We start from the raw sequence: 18,562 nt of genomic DNA on the forward strand, positions 1-18,562 counted from the left end.
TGGGAGCCCTGTGTGGGGAGTGGGAAAGGCTTCACAGAGGAGGGGCACAGTGAACAGAAGCTTCTGGGTAAAAGGAGCTGAGAATGACAGTCCAGGCAGAGGAAACAACAGGCAAGGAAAAGGAGCCTGACAGCACATGGGGGTGACAAGGCATGGGTCTTGGGGGGTAGAGAGGAAGCCACAAAATTGGTTGATGCCGGCCCAGGAGGGCCTTTGGGCCACGCTGAGGAATGGGGGCCTTGTGCTCCTGGCACTGAAGATGCCCTGGAATTATCAGAGTTGGCGAATGATGTGACCAGATCCGTGTTTGGAAAGGCCAGCCTTGGAGAGTGGGGAGAGAGCACTGGAGTGAGGAGAGGTTGGTGCCAGGAAGATCAAAGTAAGAGACTTGTCATCATATCAGGATTTGAAATGCATCAGTAATAATGTTTCTAGGAACATTTTCACAGCTGTGCTCACATGGATGTGCTGAGATGTGTACACAAAGATGTTCATTGCAGTGTTGTTTATAATAGAAAGAGACTAGAAATAACCTATATGTCCACCAGTAGGGGACTGTTTTGCTAATGCAACACCCATGGCAACCAAATATCTTGTGAATGAATGAGACAGTTCTGTGTGTGCTGATGTGGGACGGTCTCTGGGAGCTGTTGTGCAGTGGAAAAGCAAGGGACTGAACGGTGTGTAGACAGTGTTGTCATTTTATCATTTGTTTAAAAAAAAATACCAGGAGATACACACACACACACATACACACATACACACACACACACACACACACCCTGGGAGGCAAGATAGTGTGTCAGTTAAGAGTCCTGGCACTGGAAACAGATGGTCTGAATTAAAATTGTGACTCCATTTACTAACTGTGCACTTGGCATTCTGGTCATCTTTAAATGTGGATAAATAATAAGCACACTTTGTAGGGTTGTTGTGAATATTTAAGTAAGTTGATACTTTAAGAGTGCTTAGAACACTGCCTGGCACATAATAAGTGATTAATAAATGTTCTGAATGATAATTCAGTTATTAGTACTTATTACGTATGTGAAACATTTCTGGAAGAATACACTCGGATCTGTTAACATGGGTTACCTCCAGGGAGGAGGCCTGTTCTTTATATTCTTATACTGCTTGAAGCAGAGAAATTTTAAATCATTTTAGTCTTTATTAAAATAGAAAAACCGTTGCTGAAGTCCAGACAAGAAATGAGGCGTCTCTGGCGTCAGGCAGTTCTGGCAGGGGAGGTGGCGGTCCACGTTTGGGAGATGTTCCAGGGTGGACTCTGCAGAGCTGAGGTGCAGGGTGATGGCAGCTCCCCTCGGAGTCTGGGAGCTGGGGTGGGGGGCCACTGAGGCAGGGAAAAGAGGGCTTGAGGGGAGAGAAGGAAACGCCATAGTATTAGTTGTTCTGAAAATTCAGTATTTTATAGGTGCAGAAGTTATCTGTCTTCCTGGAAGAAAAGGGGAAAAAATACACCCGGCGTCACCCCCCCACACCTGTAGCTTTCTGAATTGTAGCTGACTTTTCTCGTTTTCAGCTGCTTGCCAGTTTCCCCTAGCAACTGCATTTTGCTAAGGAGGTTTTTTTTAAGTGCTAGAAAGCAACTAAGAATAAAACAGGAACTTGAAAGTGTTTAATATATGTTTCTTACTGCACACGCCTAAGAAGCTGTAATTAATGTTGTTAGTGGATTATAATGACAATCGGCTGACCTTGACCTAATATTCTGTCGTTCAAGCGAGACAGCGATGACCCTGACTCACAGGGCGCGGGGGCAGGCTGGGTTTTTTCCTCCCTCTCAGTAGTGATGGACTGTAGACTTTGTCCCCTGCCTCTGCACCGTGCAGCTTTCGTTTTTGTAGGATGGCCAGGTGAGGCCAGCTCTAGTCTGGGCCTATGGCAGAGAAGCTGAGGGCTCCACTAAGGAGACAGGTTTTATAGGAGACTCTCTCCACCCAAGTATCACCTGATTCACCTGTCTCTACTCCTCTGGAAGGAAATAGATGTTGAGCCCCAGGGACTGCGGGGAAAGCCCGGGTCTGGGGTGGAGGAGTGAGGACAGCAGCAGCCTTCCCCTGTCTGCCTGGAAGACTAGAATTAAGAAGAGTTACCGGTGACATTTTCGGGGTTCTTGATGGAACCCCATCAAGTTGCTTTCAAAATGGGGTTCCAGTCCAGAGTTTCCGAATGTGTTTGGCAAACTCTCCCAGTTTTAAGCAAGGGCTCCCTATTCAAAGAATTCATTGACCTCCTGTCATGGAAAGTGACTCAGGAGCTCTGTCCCCGACCCCCAAGGATGGGGAAGTTGGGGCTAATCTCAACACACAAAGGGAAAGTGTCTCTTCTGAGTTCCCAGGCCCCTAAGAAGACATCCTCTGTGCTTGTGGCACTGGGAATATTGCCATTATCCTGTTACTTGCAGGTGTGGTTTGCTGTTCCCATTTCTCACAGACAGCTTCTGCTTTCTTACAAAAAGGGTTTAACTCTTCCGCTAACCAAGGCTTCTGAATGAAGCATCTTGTGATGAAGTATGTTTTTGCTAAACTCATATTAATGTTGGTGAAATCTTCATAAGACATGCTTATTTATCAAGGGTTATGTGCTTTTGTCATAAATATGCCATGGTTTAGTGACATCATCAATAGCTCCACTGGGGGAAATAGAAAATTCTCATTGATTTTGTGTAATGGACCACTTTTATGGTGAAAATGGAAAACATCTTCAAGTAGTTTTAGTAATGCCAGATTTATTGCCTGGATGTTCCCTGTCTTCAGTGAACACAAACAGAAAGCATATTATTTTTCTAGTGGCCCAGATTAGTCACAGCTTCTTTTTGCCTATTGTTTTTTTACAAACTGCTTTTATAGTGATAGGGATTTTCTTGTTTAAGGAGCCTAGGACACACCAAACTCCAGCTCTCCAAACTGAGTCCCTTCCCTCTCTCTCATCCCCACCTCCCCCTGAAAATTAAAGCATGGCTCTAAAATTACAGCCAAGCCCACCTTTACCTCTCATCTTCTCTTCTTCTGGTTCTTCCACATTGTGACACTGACAAGACAGAGTCTTTCTCAGGTGCTTTTGGGGGACAGACAGTCCCCCGTTCACAGTGCTGCTGTTTGGTAAACATAGTTGTACGTGTTTGCTATTCTTTAACGACATGAAGATTTTTTTGTTACTAAAACTTTTTTTTTTTTTGCGGTACATGGGCCTCTCACTGTTGTGGCCTCTCCCGTTGCGGAGCACAGGCTCCGGACGTGCAGGCTCAGCGGCCATGGCTCACGGGCCCAGCCGCTCCGTGGCATGTGGGATCTTCCCGGACCAGGGCACGAACCCGCGTCCCCTGCATCGGCAGGCAGACTCTCAACCACTGCGCCACCAGGGAAGCCCTAAAACTTTTAATGGCCTCTAATGTTTGCATGACGCCCTACAGCACACAGCATCGCGGGATGATGAATGCCATGTTTTTGAGCACTGACAGCCCCAGGAGATACAGAAAGAGTATGAAAAGTATATTTTGATTTTAAAAATTAAATTATTGGTCATCTGGTTTTTTTAAAGGTCTATGATAATTTTCAAAGTATTAAAACTGCTCTGGGAGTCAAAATACTAGCTACCACGCCCGTGTTTCTGCTTTCTTTTCGTGGCAGTGGTGTGTCTTGTGGTTTGGTTTTGAGGCAGGAGGCGACCTGGCCGCGTCGGCTGCACCCGGTGGCCCCGGCGGCTCCTTGGTTTTCGGGACAGATGGCCCGTGTCCGCAGCCGGCCCTGAAGCCTCGTGTCCTTCCACAGGCCCGTTCATCAGCGTGGTCCTGTCCAAGCTGGAGAACATGCTGGAGAACTCTCTGCACGTGAATTTGCTGCTCATCGGCATCATCACGCAGCTGGCCAGCTACCCGCAGCCCCTCCTGCGCTCCTTCCTGCTCAACACCAACATGGTCTTCCAGCCCAGCGTGCGCTCCCTCTACCAGGTACCGCCCCGCCCCGCCCCGTTCTCATCCATTTGCTCTCCTGCCCCTTCTGTTACCTGTTATGCTGGTTGTGTTGATTTGTCTAGACAAACTGCGAAGCTTTAGAAGCTTCGTTTGGTTTGACGTTTCGAGAGGGTCCTCCCCAGAACACCCAGGCAGTTAAAACCCTGCGGCGGGGCCTCTGCCTGACAGATGTCCTGATGCAGGGTGGAAGTCTGTGCTGAGGCGGTAGCGTCATTAGTGCTGCTTTTGACAGGTCCTCGCATCTGTGAAGAACAAGATCGAGCAGTTCGCCTCTGGGGAGAGAGACTTCCCCAGCCTCCTCATCCAAGCCCAGCAGTACCTGCTCTTCCGCGTGGACCTGTCCGACCCGAGCCCTGAGGCACCCACCAAAGGTCAGCCGCTCTTCCCTTTCCCCAGCTTCCCGACGTGGAGTCACAGGTGCTGCCTCAGCTCCTGGACCCTAAAAGCATCTCAATAGATTTCCATTTTTAAGCAGCAGGGAAGAGCCTCCCCTGAGCGTCCTTAAACCCAAAGGAAAGTCTACCCTGCCCGCACCCGGCCTGGTCCCAGTTTGGAGGGTCTAGCGGGGCACTTGCGTTCCTAACCGAGTAGTGCAGGGCAGGAGTGATGTGGGGACTGCCGCTAGAATAAATAACTTGGCACGTGTGGGCCAGAAGGGAGCGGTATGTGCACACCCTGAGCCGTGTTTTGGCCGGTCCTACCCTGAGGAGGGCATCCGTTCTCTTTATTATGTTTTCAGATACTCTCGGGCCCCAAATGAATGTGCTTTAGGCTCTGGAAGGTAAAACCCACTCCCTTGGAGCAGTAAGAAGCAGTAAAGTTTAGGCACCCCTTAGCCCTCCTGAGCGCGCCTTCCATCGGCTCAGGAGGCCTGGCCAAGTGGGCGTGGGGCGTGAGGTGGCGGCCGACCGGAGCCTGAGGACCCTGCCGGCAGCCAGGCCTGGGGACGGGGCTGCCTGGCCTCGGGTGGGCTCTGCTGGCGCAGGTTTGACGCCAGTTGTCTCCTGAGCTGTGGCCTCAGCCTTGGTGAGAGGGCAAGCCAGGGAACGGCCCACATTGCGCTGGCTTTTGCTCATCTCCCCTGGACAAGCCAGGCTTCTTTGTGGCAGGTGAACAGTGGAGAGAGCAGGGCTCTTGGTCCGGGGCTAAAGCATGTGATCGGAAACACGATTTGGAGTGAGAGGCAGAAGTGTAACTCGGGGCAGTGTTAAACCTTTGAGGGAAGCTGAAAAAACCCCAGCCCTGTGAAGGCATGACCTTGCCTCTGTGTAGCTGTTTGATCTCGGTCACTTGGCCTCACTGGGCCTCGTGCTCCTCGACTTTTTTTTTTTTTTTTTTTTTTTTTTGCGGTACACGGGCCTCTCACTGTTGTGGCCTCTCCCATTGCGGAGCACAGGCTGCGGACGCGCAGGTTCAGAGGCCATGGCTCACGGGCCCAGCCGCTCCGCGGCATGTGGGATCTTCCTGGACTGGGGCACAAACCCGCGTCCCCTGCATTGGCAGGCAGACTCTCAACCACTGTGCCACCCGGGAAGCCTTTTTTTTTTTAATTTTTAATTTTATTTATTTATTTTTGGCTGCATTGGGTCTTCACTGCTGTGTGTGGACTTTCTCTAGTTGCATCGAGCAGGGGCTACCCTTCATTGCGGTGTGCGGGCTTCTCATTCGGTGGCTTCTCTTGTCGCAGAGCACGGGCTCTAGGTGCGTGGGCTTCAGTAGCTGTGGCACGCGAGCTCAGTAGTTGTGGTGCACAGGCTTAGTTGCTCCGTGGCATGTGGGATCTTCCCGGACCAGGGCTCGAACCCGTGTCCCCTGCATTGGCAGGCGGATTCTTAACCACTGTGCCACCAGGGAAGTCTCTCCTCGACTCTTAAGTGAAGGGTTTGTCTTCCATCTCTCGAGTCCTTTCTGGCTGTAGGACTCAGGGTGTGAAGGGCATTAGGACACCGCAAGGCACACTTTGAAAGAAAGGGGGGCCCTGTGCCACTGGTGAAATGAGGGGCAGCTTCTAGCCTTGGCCCTGGATGAGAGCAGGTGGGCCATCTCTGGAGGGGAGGAGTGCCCACGTCTGTGGGAAGGTGGCCTGCAGGCCCCACGTGGCGTCTCCTAGCCCCGTGGACAGTCGGCCTGTTGGCTTGTCCCTTCTGAGCAGGGGGCACGCTGTGTGACTCACCCTGGGAGAGACGGTGCCTCAGCTAGCTTTTGCGCATAACAGACCACCACAAAAGCTCAGGGGCTCAAGACAAAGCCATCATGTGTGCTCATGAGTCTGTGTGGTTGCCCGGGTGATCTGCTGGCCTGGGCGGGCATGGCTGATGCTGGCAGGACTCGCTCGGGGGCTGCCGTCAGCGGGCGGCTGGGCATCTGGGATGGCCCGGCTCACGGGGGTGGCTGCTGGCTGTGGTGATGGGGGTCCGCGTTTCTCGTCATCCAGAAGGTTAGCCCTGGCTTGGCGGCTTCATGGCTGTAGGGTTGCAAGAGTGAGAGCGTGAGCACACGCAGTCTCTTGAGGCACCAGCTTGGGACTCCACCGGGTCGATTCTGCTGTATTCTGTTGGCCAAGCCACTGGTCAGCCCAGGTGCAGGAGTGAAGCAGACCCCCCACCTCTTGATGGGAAGAGCTGCAAGGGATTATGGCAGTTCTTGCAGTCTTCCAGACAGAAGGTGACTTGCGTTCCCCACACTGCACTCTGGGCTTGGTCTTCACTTGTATCTTGCAGTTTGTAAAGTGCTTTCCCCGACAGTTTTACTTTTCAAACAGCACTGTGCAATGGGCAAGAAAGGTACTGTTAGCTTCATTTTCATAGAAGGAAGCTGAAGTTAGAGGCCCGGGTGGTCAGCCAGGATCACTAAGCTCGGGTGCCTACACACCCTGACCAGCCTCCTTGACCTGCACGCTCCAGGTGAGCATGCCTTGTGCTCTGTCCTGGCCTCAGACTGATGGTGGCGGCTGCCAGACACGTGCCCAGGGGGGTCTTGTTCCCACTGCGTAAGGTGGTCAATTAGGCAGCTGTGGGGGGTGATTCCCAAGGTCTGTGACTCTCAGGGGACATTGACTTGTAGGAAGCTACTCTCAGGATCGAAGACTTCTGTTTGATGGAATTTTTCAGATTAACCTCCTAACTTCGTTCGGGTTAGCAAAGTGACACCCTCCCCTCAACTTCAAAAATCTCTCAACTCACAGAATGACGAAGGTCTCCGTCCCCTTGTACAAAGCTGAAGCCTTGCGTGTGATGTGATTGCCTATAAATGAGATGAATCTGGGAGCCCTATTCTCACCGGGACACAGAGCAATGAGTGACTAGAATCCTGTAAGAGGCCACATACTGGGGTGTCCACGTCCGTGCGCTGTGTGCCTTGTCTGATGCCGCTGACAGGGAGGTGAGGGGGAACGGATTTCTCTCCTGACTTCTCAAGTCTTCCCAGTAGTATCTTGAAAACCCTTTGTTGTGGCTTTTCAGACCCAGGGCAACGTTTCAGGAAACCACTCCCAGTTCTGACGTTTACTTATATTTCCCTCCTCCCTGCCTCTGCTCCGGGCGCTGCAGCCGTGCCCTGGGCCCTTTTACGATGGACGCCCGCAGCCCGAGCTGCTCCGTCACGCAGGCCCTGGTGAAACCAGCCTAACGCTTCCAAAAGAAGGAGAAGTCCGGGTGGACTTTCTGTGCTCCTGTCACATTGTCACTCTTGAGACTATTGGTCTCTGAGGCTCAGCTACTTGCCAGTCTTTTCATTTTCCCCTCAAACCACAGAGGTGGTATTTTCTAGTATTTAGCTGTATTCAGAGTCCTTTCACTGATCTCTAATTCTAGAAGGGGACCAGGTAGGTATTATCTCCTTCTTGTGGAAAAGGAAACTGAGACGTTATATAATTAGCCAGTTGCCAGGTAGGGACCATAACTCGGGTCTCCTTGTTTTTGAGTTGAGTCTGACTCACGGAAGGGCCAGTCCCACGCTGACGGGACAGAACCACCGCCAGGACTTCCCTGCTGGCCCTCCGTCTCCCTCCCTGGGCGCCCGCCTGCCTTCATTAGCGAAGACAGTGTTGATTCTTAGATTCAAGCTAGGTAAATGAGCCTAAGCGATGACGCTTTTTAAATTCCTGGATCGAGCTGGATAAATGATCCACAAAAGCCCTTCTGGGGGAAAAGAGGAGTGAATTTGAAAGAGGAAGACGGAGATGAGGAAATGAACCAGCTCCAGTAAGATCAGGTATAGGGAGGACCTGACGTTGGTCGGTCCCTTCCCTCGTTCATTCAGCAAACGTTTATTAGCTTCTTCTGTGGATGAGGAAGCGTGTTAGGGGCCATGAGGGACATGTCGTTTAGGGGCTCAGCTCTCAGAAACCTGGAAGTCTGGTTGAGGAGAAAGAGCATAAACAGCGACGCAAGTCTGAAGGGCACTGCAAGCCCCAGTTGGTAAATAAAATGAGTGGGAGGCTAGAGCAGGGGATCACTTCCAGGGCAGGAAACGGGAGTGGTCTGTAAAGTCAGTGACGGCTGAATTGACGGTGGTGTGATGGCTGACACTTACCAAGAGGTCCTTGTGTACATCATACCTATTGACTCACTTAATCCTTACAGCCATGAGATTTTGACAGATGAGGACATTAAATACAGAGAGGTAAAGCAACTTGCCTGGTGTCGCTCAGCCAGTAAGTGGCAGAGTCTAAGCCTGGTGAGGTTTAGGTGTGCAGACACGGGCAAGGGAATGCCAGGTGGGGGAACCAGCACGAGCAGTGTGGCTCTGGGGCTGGTGCCCGGAGTGTCCCATCCCCCGCGGCATCAGCCCAGCTTCCTCAGTGAGCCTCGCCGGGCCCTTTGGAGAGCCGAGTGCCGCAGTGCTGGAGGGCTGGGGTGGAGGTACTCAGGCGTGGTCCCCCAAGCGTGGCAGTGTGCTCAGGGAGGTCAACACTTTCGTCCTCATTCTGTTGTCAAGACATATTGTGAGTTTCTGCTGAAAGGTAGCAGCAGATTCTCAACAACTTCTCCAGTTCTTTATGGCATGAACTGTGATAAGCTTTAATCTAAAAGGATATTTGAAGCAGTAAAGCGGAAGTTGTTTTTTTTTTAACACTAACGACGATAGTAGTGAGATGTGGAAAGTACTATAAATGTCAAGAATTTTTAGTACCACAGTTACGCGACACTCTGAGAAGAGTGTTGAAAAATGGGACTGAATTCTAAAAAGCAGCCAAAATAATGAAGAGCTTGAATATAATGATTTATAAGGAGTAATGAGTCTGTTTGAGTCGGGGGCAGAAGGCGGCATAAATAATTCCTGTCAATGTGAAGGCCGGAGAGCTTCAGGAATTAAATAGTTGGGAAAGTTGAACCATTTTAATTGGTAAAACTGATTTGATATGAAAATGCAAATCACTTGGGTATGTTGAAGTTTGGTTCATATCATCTTAGACCTACATTTTTGAAACTGAAATCGAAACTCCTGGAAACCTTCCTTGAATGGAAGGTCCAAGCCACTTGCTGCCACGAGCTGCCCACGGTGGCGGGAAGTTCCCAGTCTGGTCTTATCAGCACCCAGCTTCCTCTCCGTTATTTCCAGCCTTTAAAAGCCTTCTTCCATTCTATTCTCCACAAAGGCTGGAAGTCCTGGCCAGAAGGGGCTGGGGATCAGCAGGGAGCCCAGGAGGCCGGAGCCCGGGCTGCGGACGGCAGGGCGTGGTGTGTGTAACCCAGGTGGCCTCCGGCAGCTCTGCCGGGTGGTCAGGGCTCAGCTGGCAAAGGGCGGACGGTCACCCCGACCCTGGGAGGCCCCTAAATAACCGTCGCAGTGACCCGTGTCCTCACTTGGTTGACGCGGCCGCAGGACGTGCCTTTTTCCTTCTCCCCCCTCGCCAGGCCCTGGGCGGGGAGGGTTCTTGATAAACCTATATTCTTGCCACAGTTTCTACATGAAGGCCCTCCTACAGGATTTGGGATCAAACTCTCATGTCACATGCCCAGTGCTGGAGCTGATCTGGGCAGATCCGTGTGTCTCAGAGTGGTGTGAGGGGGGGACTGGGGGCCGTGCCTTGAGACTCCAGTCAGAGCGGGAGCTGAACCCGCACGAGACACTCCACTCCACACCCCCACAACACACACACTTCATTTAAGGGGTGGGCGGAAAGGGCTCTGGGGAATCACCATGGCTGTCTTCCTTCTAGTTTCAGATCCCGTTCAGGACGCCTCCAGGACAGGGAGCGGCCGGAGTTTTCTGGATGGCCCCCCACGAGTGCTTCAGCCCTTCCTGACAAACAGAGCCAAGGTGGCCGGGGTGCCCCCCAGCCTGCCCCCGCCCGTGCGGGACACCATGCTGGCGGCCGCCCTCTTCCCCGAGTTCCTGAAGGAACTGGCTGCCTTGGCCCAGGAACACTCCATTCTCTGCTGCAAGATCCTGGGCGACTCGGATGACAGCTACTGTTAGCTTTTTCTTTTCAAATAGAGGTTCTTGTTTTTTTAAGGTTTTAGTGCCGTGACTGAACGTTAAATGCAAAGCTGCTTACAGACACCTCTACTTTGAGACTTCCTGACGATACTTGATACGTGGGGGAGGGGGGTTTTCTGTGTGCCTCCTCTCCCCAGCCGGATCTTCCCACCTTGTACCCCCTAGAATCTAAGTCTTGGCTCAGTTTTTCCTCCTCAGAGTTCTTGGTCCTTATTCTCCCATCCTTCGGAGTCACTCAGCTTGCAGCTTAGATCACACCCAGCGAACACCGGGAGGCAGTGATTTCTGGAGGTGCCCACCTCAGAAGGCCCTTTAACAGCACGTAAGAACGCACACCTGCCCCTGTGGCCTTCTGCGTCGTGGCTTCTGTCTTCTTATTGAGAAGAATAAAGATGGAGCCCTTCTTGCCTCCGTCACACAAGCACACAGCATCCGTCCCTTTGCATTTTACTTCCAAGACTTGTATTCCGCCCAACACGTGTTGCCTTACAGCGCAGGCAAATCCACTGGTCTCAGCTCTCTGCCTGGGAAGTCAGATGTAGTTGGAGAGAATTTGGAATGCAGGGAAACGTTCTTGTTGCTCGAGAGCTTTCTTTGCTCAGTATATCACTACCTAAACACTGAAAATAGCCTTACTTTAGTAAGATTTGCACAAGATGAACTATGCCTATGCAAAATGTTACTTTGGCTTTTAGGACTTTGATCGGTGTGAACAAAGCGTGGTATATGCTTATGTAAGAAGACAGCCATCATTATTTTTTTAAGTGTTTTATGAACAACAAACTGGTTCATCTGTGACACTGTCTCATAGTGGGTTTTTTTGGAGGGGTATGGTGTGGGGGAAAGGATAAAAGTAAACTAAATACAATCTGTACAAACCTTGGTAATTATTTTAAAATCTGTTTGCTTTTTCTAATATGTTGCACTTTGTAGAGAAACAGGAACTGTACGGCCACTTAGGGAACCAGGATGCAAAGGCAAACAGGTCGCGGGGAGCCCCGCCAAGCCAAGTGCCTGCTGGGGCCTCACTCCACACAGAAACGCTGCCTTCTGAGTCATGGGGTTCATCACGAGGCCCCACCGTGATGTATTAGTGCCTCTCTGCTCTGCAGCCTGCTCTGCCAGGTGTAATTATACTTAGAGCCATGGTCTTCCTACCACAGAGAGAGGGGCAAACACACAAAATAATTGTGGGCTAAAAAAGAACGAGACAATAGACGACTGATATTCATGGATATTAGATTCCACTCTCCTGTACTGTGGGCAGGTGAGAAGCACGTAAGCAGGGTGACCGCCCCCCGCCCCCACACACACACCCGGTTTGGAAGGAAGTTGGAAGCCCCGGGTCTCTGTTCTTTCTGTGGGCATCTTGCTGAGCCCCGGGGGTGGTCACAGGGCTGGTGGTGGTGCCTCAGGAGCACTGGTTTGGTTTTAATCAATCAGGCCCTAGTACAGGAAGGGCGTGGAGGAGAGAAGCACATCTGAGACGCTGCAGAGCCGAGGCTGCCTTTTGTGTTTCAGGGATCTTGAAGCGAGTGAGCCAGTCCTGGAATGAAGCCTCAGGAGCTCTGGCTGGGGCTGGGTGGCTCTCAGGAGTCCCGCTTCGCGGTGCTTGCAAGTCTAGGCAAGGAACCAGATAGTGATTCGTTGTACATTTCTGACTTCAAACTTGTCTGTCTTGAAAGATGGTTTGCCCGGCTGCGGTGCAGCAGCCAGAATGTGCGAGGCCCAGCGGACTGGCCTGCTCCTGGCTTCCCGACATCCACTTGCACTTGCGTTAAGTGTCTCTACTGGAAAAGTCAGTGGCTCAGAGATGGAGAGAAAGGAACAGAAGATGAGTTTCAGCTGTAATGTATTATCCTCCAACTTTGCTTTGCACAAGTATGTATCTTCCAGTTTGGACTCACCAGGTATATAGGAAGCTAAAGTCACGTCTGAGAGCCGTATTCTTCAGCTTTCTGGTCTGATTTCCACGTCTCTCCATTATCTGGTGATGGTGTCGATTCTTCTCCTTGAGTCCATGTTGCTCTATTATAGAAAACCACAGTCCCCTTTGTGGAAGGCATCTTCTGGGAAAGAGTATTTTTTTAAGTAGGTACTTATAAAAAAAAAAGTAGATTTGCTTTAAAGGAGGACAGAGATGACCGGTGTGGGGTGAGAGGCAGGAAAATTAACTAACTAACTCCCATGGTGGGGTGCTGGTAGCAAACCCACATGACAACCCAACCTATTTGGAGGTGGACGCTGGTTCCGGTTTCTGAAACCACTGCAGCCCTCCACCAGAGTACTGAGTCCAGCGTTTCTCAAAATGAAGTCAGAAAATGGGCCTGGAAATATATTCTAGGGAACTGGTGAACCCATGCAGTTGAGGGGAACAGCCAGGTGGGTTAGGTTAAGGATGGTTTGGGGGTGGTGTGGACATGCGAGAGGGAACACAGCAGAAACCGGAAGCTAAAATAGGAGAAGAACAAATCCTGGGGGGTTTGGAGGAATGAACATTGATCTAGGCAGATAGGAAGATACTGAACAGCAGGGGGTGGCGATGGGAATTCCTTGATGGGAAAAGTCTCGGTAATGAAGTAGAATGTTCTAGTCATAAATAGGTGACACCCTTAGAAATCTCTTTTGCGATGAGTTTGGGGAAGGATTTTGAACGATACTTGGCATGCTTTAAAATGTGCCAGTGCGTGGATGCCTTTGTATGCGACAGGCCCCCAGGACTCACTGGACACGGGCTTTGGTGCAGCCCCTGAGGTTGGCGTCGCTGTGTCGAGCCTGGTGGCCCCGGGCAGCGGAGGTGAGTCACGGGTTCCTGGAGCACATCCTTCACCTTGATTCATAACTCAGAGTCTGATGTCAAGTTCTAGGTAGAGTGGATTTTGTGCTTCAAAATATAGGAGAGCACTGGGATACTTAAAACTGATTTTTGGAAGTGGCCAAATGTTTAAAAATGTTTGTTTTTAAAATTTCAAAGCGATTCCAGGTCGAGTTTAGCCTAAAATACAGTTTTATGAAGTGAATTACAGATTCCCAGACATGAAATGGGAATGCTGGAGTAACCAATCAGAGATGTGGTTTTATTAGTAGGTACTTCCTTTCCTTCCCTGGTATTTAGAGGAATTGTGACATGGTCCCCACTTGACTTAGTAAAATACTTTGACGAGCTGGGGTTGGAATCGATGCCTCTGTCACGTGTAGGGAGGACGCATTCACTTCTTCCGCGGGTCCTCAGGGGTACCTTTTCCTCATCAAGTGGCTTTTACTTAGGTCTGATGCAGTTGTTGATTTTCAGTCCATTAAGACATCCTGGCTCCAGGATGTTGTCAGGAGAGCATCCTCTTATGAGTAGAATCTAGAGACAGGATACGTGACTGTTCAGGTTACCTGTTCATTTTGGGCAGCCCATGGTACTCGGGGTTGAAAGTCATTTTTGATGTCTCGGAATCAGCCTGGTTGCCAGGGTCAGTGTGGGTGGGTTTCCAGCTGTGTTCAGAGGTTTGGGGTTGTGGGTAGGCTGCCCGTTCTGAACGTGGGTCAGTGTGCCTGGGCTGCTCTCCTTGGGAAGTGCGGCCCTGGCGGGGGTGGGACGTGTCACCGGTGTGACGGTGAATGTCTGCAGCGCACACCCAGCTCTCACGCAGGGATGGGTCAATGTAATTGCTAACTACCAGCCGTGTATTTACTGAAATGGCTGGCACCCTTGGCCATTTTTATGAAACACTTTATTGCGGGACAGCTATTACTGCATGTGCTACTTCGAGTCACTGGCCAGGCCGGGGTAATTCGTGGCTCCCCTCGCGTCCCAGCCAGCTTTGGGGTATTAGCTCTTCCTGAACAGCAGCCCTCTGTAGCTGAGGCCACAACGCTTTAAGTCGTTAAGAAGATATTCTCGGCCCCTTCTCGCTTCAGCCATCAGACTGTAAATCACACAACACTCATTCTCCATCAGATAACAGCTTAAGACAGAACACTGTCAAACCGGTTTATACTCCATTTCTTAAATCACATCACAGAGGAAACATTTTAAGAAAATGGAGTTGACTTTTTTTTTCCTTTTTGAATGATCGTCATAAACTAACGCTTTAGAAAGAGCTCTCAAAAGACTGAGCATTGTTTTCGGGATAATTTTGCCTCAGTAAATCCTCTCTATGTTCAGGCGTTTATTAGGCCATTACTTGTTTTGGAGGACAGATCATCCTGGCAGCTCATGAACTGGATAAACGGGGGCTTCAGTGAAAGGTTTTCGTTGAGGCTTTGTAGGGACCAGAGGGACAGGGGCAAAGTTCTTTGGCCTCTGCACTTGGAATCCTAAGACAGGGGCCGATTTTAGCTGGGAACGCCCCTCCCTGTCTGTCATCACTGTGAAGTTTGTTCCTGTCACCCACACAAGGGACAAGGTCGCCAGTAGGGTGTGCCCGCATGCGTCCCATACATATCTCAGGCATCTTTGGGGAGCCTTGGATTTACTGTGTGCTTTCCGAACCTGACAAGGGTTATGGCAGCTCTTAGGCCAGATTGTGCATTTCATGGAGCTGAGGCTGCAGAAGTCTGTGCTTCTTAGGGCAGCAGCTGACTTTTTACTGGGACAAGTCTAGAAAAGGCCCACCTGTAACGAGGTACCATTTTGCCCTGCAGATATTTTAAAAGAGATTATTTGGTGTTGACAATATTACTTAAATGATTTTTGCTAAGACGTCTGACGAAGGGAGACAACAAGAGAGGATTTCAATCAGCGGTTTCCATCTCACCATCGAGGGTCCGCTCTGTTCACAAATAATCCACAAATGCAATTTGTCTAAAATCTACTGAAGAGGCGTGACAGCCATTTCCATGCTGCTTTTGGTGGTGGGTAAAATAACATGGCCTTTCATATAGATCTAGTCGTTTTTTTCAAATAGTCCTATGTGGAATCCTTGAAATTATGTGGCTAAATTCAATAGACCTGAAAAATACAATATGGATTGTGGGTCCTGGCCGTAAGCTATATACTGAACTAACCAACCAACGCAAAGCTCTAGGAGAGTGTTTACTTGAAAACAATTCATAGCCTTCTTCCAGATTAGCCATAATTACCAAAAAGAAGGGATGGAGGGAGCTCAGCTAAAAACACCCTTAACTTGGTATAAATAATGACACGTTTTTTCCCCTGGGTTGTCTACATCTTAAAAGATGGGAACAGAAGTTCACCTTGATGCATAAGCCTGGACAGAGTCAAGAAGCTCCTTCCTAGACCCAGAGTTTAAAAGCCTAGCGGATGGCAGCAGCCACCCCTCATACAGAGGGACTCCCACAACAGGTTGTCCATTAATTTTGCTTTATAAACTTAATGAACTTTTGCTAAAAACAGATCCCGTGCCAGGTAGCATGCCGAGTGCTGCGGCTGCCACCCCTCCCCTCCCCCCAGAACCAGCCGATCAACCAACCTCCTCCTCAAGCCACAGGGCACCCGGGGGAGCCAGTCTTCCAGCACGTTGCCCTCCCAGCCTCCAGGTGTGCGGGCTCCAGTGACAGATGGCACTGGCTTCACCGGTGGTGCCAACTCATACATCTCAATGAGATTTCCCCCTGAATAGCAAACAGAGAACCAGACTAAACTCACAATCACGCAAAAATGTATTTAAAATTGTATTTCACTGAAGCCCAGTTACAAGTAGAGCCATACTTTGTGAATTTCTTAGGGTGTTAGATAAACATGTATTTTGAATATCTAGTCAGGTTCCAGGTAAGATATCTGAGCCGTGCTTTGGTATGTTTTTTTCTTTCTATGAGCAGTTACAACAACACAATCTCATTTTCAGGATTTCAGAAGTGGGCCTTCAAGACAACAGGCAATTGTCAGAGCTGGATGAGTTAGCATTGTAAAGATCCAGTGCTTTTTTGTGTGTTGAGGTAACTGGTTTATAACATTACATGTTTCACGTGTATAACATTATATTTTGACTTCTCCATACACTACAGTGTATTCACCATCAAAGGCTGAGTTTCTGTCTGCCACCACATAGTTGACCCCCTTTACCCACTTCGCCCTCCCTCTACCTCCGACCCCAGCAATGGCATTTTTCTCCCGAAATGATCAGTCCATAAGACGGTTTACATATGACGTGATATTGTTGGTAAATGGCCTTCATCTGGCTGTCCCCGCCCCTCCCAGACCCCACTTAAGTAAGCCCTTGATTTAAAATTGTCTGGAAAGATCGTCCAGTGCTTTCTGTAAGGGTTGATGACCAAGAAGCCAGACCTCTGGTGAAAATGGAGTTTGTAAAACAAAACTGAATCTTATCATTTCTTACAAAATCATGATCCCGCCAGATTCCAGACTCAGGAGCCACGGGGTGGGGGGTGGGAACTGGCTCTGCCTTTCTCTCTCGAAAAGAGGTTTGATGAAAATGTTTTACTGTCAGGCCCAGGAGTTTTCAGTACTGCAGCGGGATGCGCGAGGGGCACGCGGTTTCCTGGGTGATGTAACGTACCGTATTCTCTTAACACTTCTAAGTCACTCACTTTTAAAAAAGTTAGTTTTTTAAAAAACCTTACCTCTTCATGCTTGTCTGAAATAAGCCAGATGACTGGTCCCTGCTTTTCTGGCTGGGAAGAGGGGCAGTCCTCTCTTTACTCCTACTTAGGGAAGTCCTGAGCGATCGTCTGCAACCAGGAACCATAAGCTGCTAAGTTGGTGACTCTTCTCCGGGTCCCCAGCTACCACTGGAGCACTGTTCATGACGGAAGTGTTTGTGCTCTTCTTAGTACAAGAGAGAATTCAGTGTAAAATCAGGGCCTCCAATGATTTTCTTTTATGTCACAGTTTATTTGACATGCGCTTTTAAAAAACAGCACTTGCAAAACTGGTCTTTAGTGTTGTGAGTCAGAGGTAACAAAGGCGTGCAGTGAACAAAGGGGTGCCCCAGTGCGACAGAGAAATAGTATTATTGCCACGAGAACAGGGGTGAGGGCAACGCAGCCTCCATGGACTACTGTTAACTGTACCGCAGTTACCATTAAAGGTCAAGATTTTGATTTACTAGCTTACCATCTTATTCTTTCCAGGCAAAACAAATCAGTTTAATGTTATAGCTTTTTTTTCGCCTTTTAAAACTTTTCGGTCTGAGGGTGGGGAGGGGGGTTTGTCCACTGCACAATCTTCGACGTGTAAGTTAATTTTTTATGTGATGTTTCAGTATAAATTTTATTCATTAAATTTATTTGAAAACTTCTGTTGTCTTTTTTTACCAAAAAAATAAATAAATCATTTATTCTCAGACCTCTGCCTTCTGGGATCCCTGGGCATTGAATGGGCAATATCACTTTTACTCAGTGGATGGGAGAATACATTCCTGGTACTAAGACTAATGAGAGCGCCGCAAACAAAATACTGCATCCAGATCACGGCCTCTCTTCATCATTGCTAATCCCCAGCACCTGGAACAACGCCCGGCCCTTAGCACGTGCTTAAAAATATTTGTTGAGGGACCTGCGGAATGAAACGTTTTCCTAGGGTGGTGACAGTATCTGAAACAGCATGTGGCACTGAGCTCGGCGTCACTGCGCACTAGGACGTGCTGTTTCTCACCACTGCTGCACCTCCCCCGGAAGCGTGTGATGTCGATGAAGCAACGGCGCCAGGCCTGGTCTGCGTGGAGGTTGCACCTCAAGGCGCAGCAGGCGGGGCGTCTGGCTGGGGCCTAGGACGTCAGCGCACAGGCTCCAGCCCGGCCGTGGCAGGGGGACCCGAACCCGTCACGACGACAGCTGCCTCTCCAGCACCTCCTTTATCACCGTTGGATCTGCTCGGCCGAGAGTCGCTCTTCGGACCAACCCGATCAGTTTGTTTATGGCCCTGGGGTTTCCCTTCTTTACATCCGTGACCTTTAAAGACAGATTATTTTAGAGGAGAAAATAGAGTCTCTCGCCTAAAAATCTTAAATCAAGTTTACGTTTATGGAAACTTAAATTCAGTTTCTTTTTTCTGTATTAGATATAGAATGAGAAAAGGAAACAGGGGAGGCGGTGACCTTCGGAGGAGGTTTCTGGGCTCCTGGCAAAGGAGGTGTCTGCTACCCCGCCTCCTGATTCGAAGGGAGTGAGGAGGACTGTGACGTGTCACAGCTGAGAAGCCGGTGCACGGGA

At 49.8% G+C, this 18,562-nt stretch overlaps 2 protein-coding genes across 17 annotated transcripts in view; one reads left to right on the top strand and one right to left on the bottom strand.

The window, feature by feature from the left end:
• FHIP1A (FHF complex subunit HOOK interacting protein 1A) overlaps positions 1-10,418 on the top strand; it is a 269,316-nt gene extending 258,898 nt beyond the window's left edge. For all 7 annotated transcript variants that reach the window (XM_060012143.1, XM_060012141.1, XM_069540682.1 and 4 more), the window contains 3 exons: positions 3,792-3,970; positions 4,227-4,365; positions 10,158-10,418. In XM_060012143.1, the coding sequence (XP_059868126.1) occupies positions 3,792-3,970; positions 4,227-4,365; positions 10,158-10,417 (578 nt within the window). In that variant the 3' untranslated portion in view covers position 10,418. The remainder of the gene's footprint in view (positions 1-3,791; positions 3,971-4,226; positions 4,366-10,157) is intronic.
• The window catches only part of GATB (glutamyl-tRNA amidotransferase subunit B), a 91,904-nt gene continuing 74,465 nt past the window's right edge, over positions 1,124-18,562 (bottom strand). For 3 of the 10 annotated variants that reach the window (XR_011246470.1, XR_011246463.1, XR_011246471.1), the window contains 2 exons: positions 15,862-18,301; positions 11,903-13,790 (listed from right to left, as the gene is read on the bottom strand). Coding sequence is in view for 1 of the 10 variants with exons in the window: in XM_069540683.1 (XP_069396784.1) it covers positions 18,173-18,301 (129 nt within the window). In the remaining 9 variants the exon portion in view is untranslated. Of the gene's footprint in view, positions 1,372-11,902; positions 13,791-14,127; positions 18,302-18,562 lie in introns of those variants that run through there. The other 7 variants (XR_011246469.1, XR_011246465.1, XR_011246468.1 and 4 more) reach the window with 7 other exon arrangements.

This window comes from Delphinus delphis, chromosome 5, assembly GCF_949987515.2.
Source record: "Delphinus delphis chromosome 5, mDelDel1.2, whole genome shotgun sequence".
NCBI lineage: Eukaryota > Metazoa > Chordata > Mammalia > Artiodactyla > Delphinidae > Delphinus > Delphinus delphis.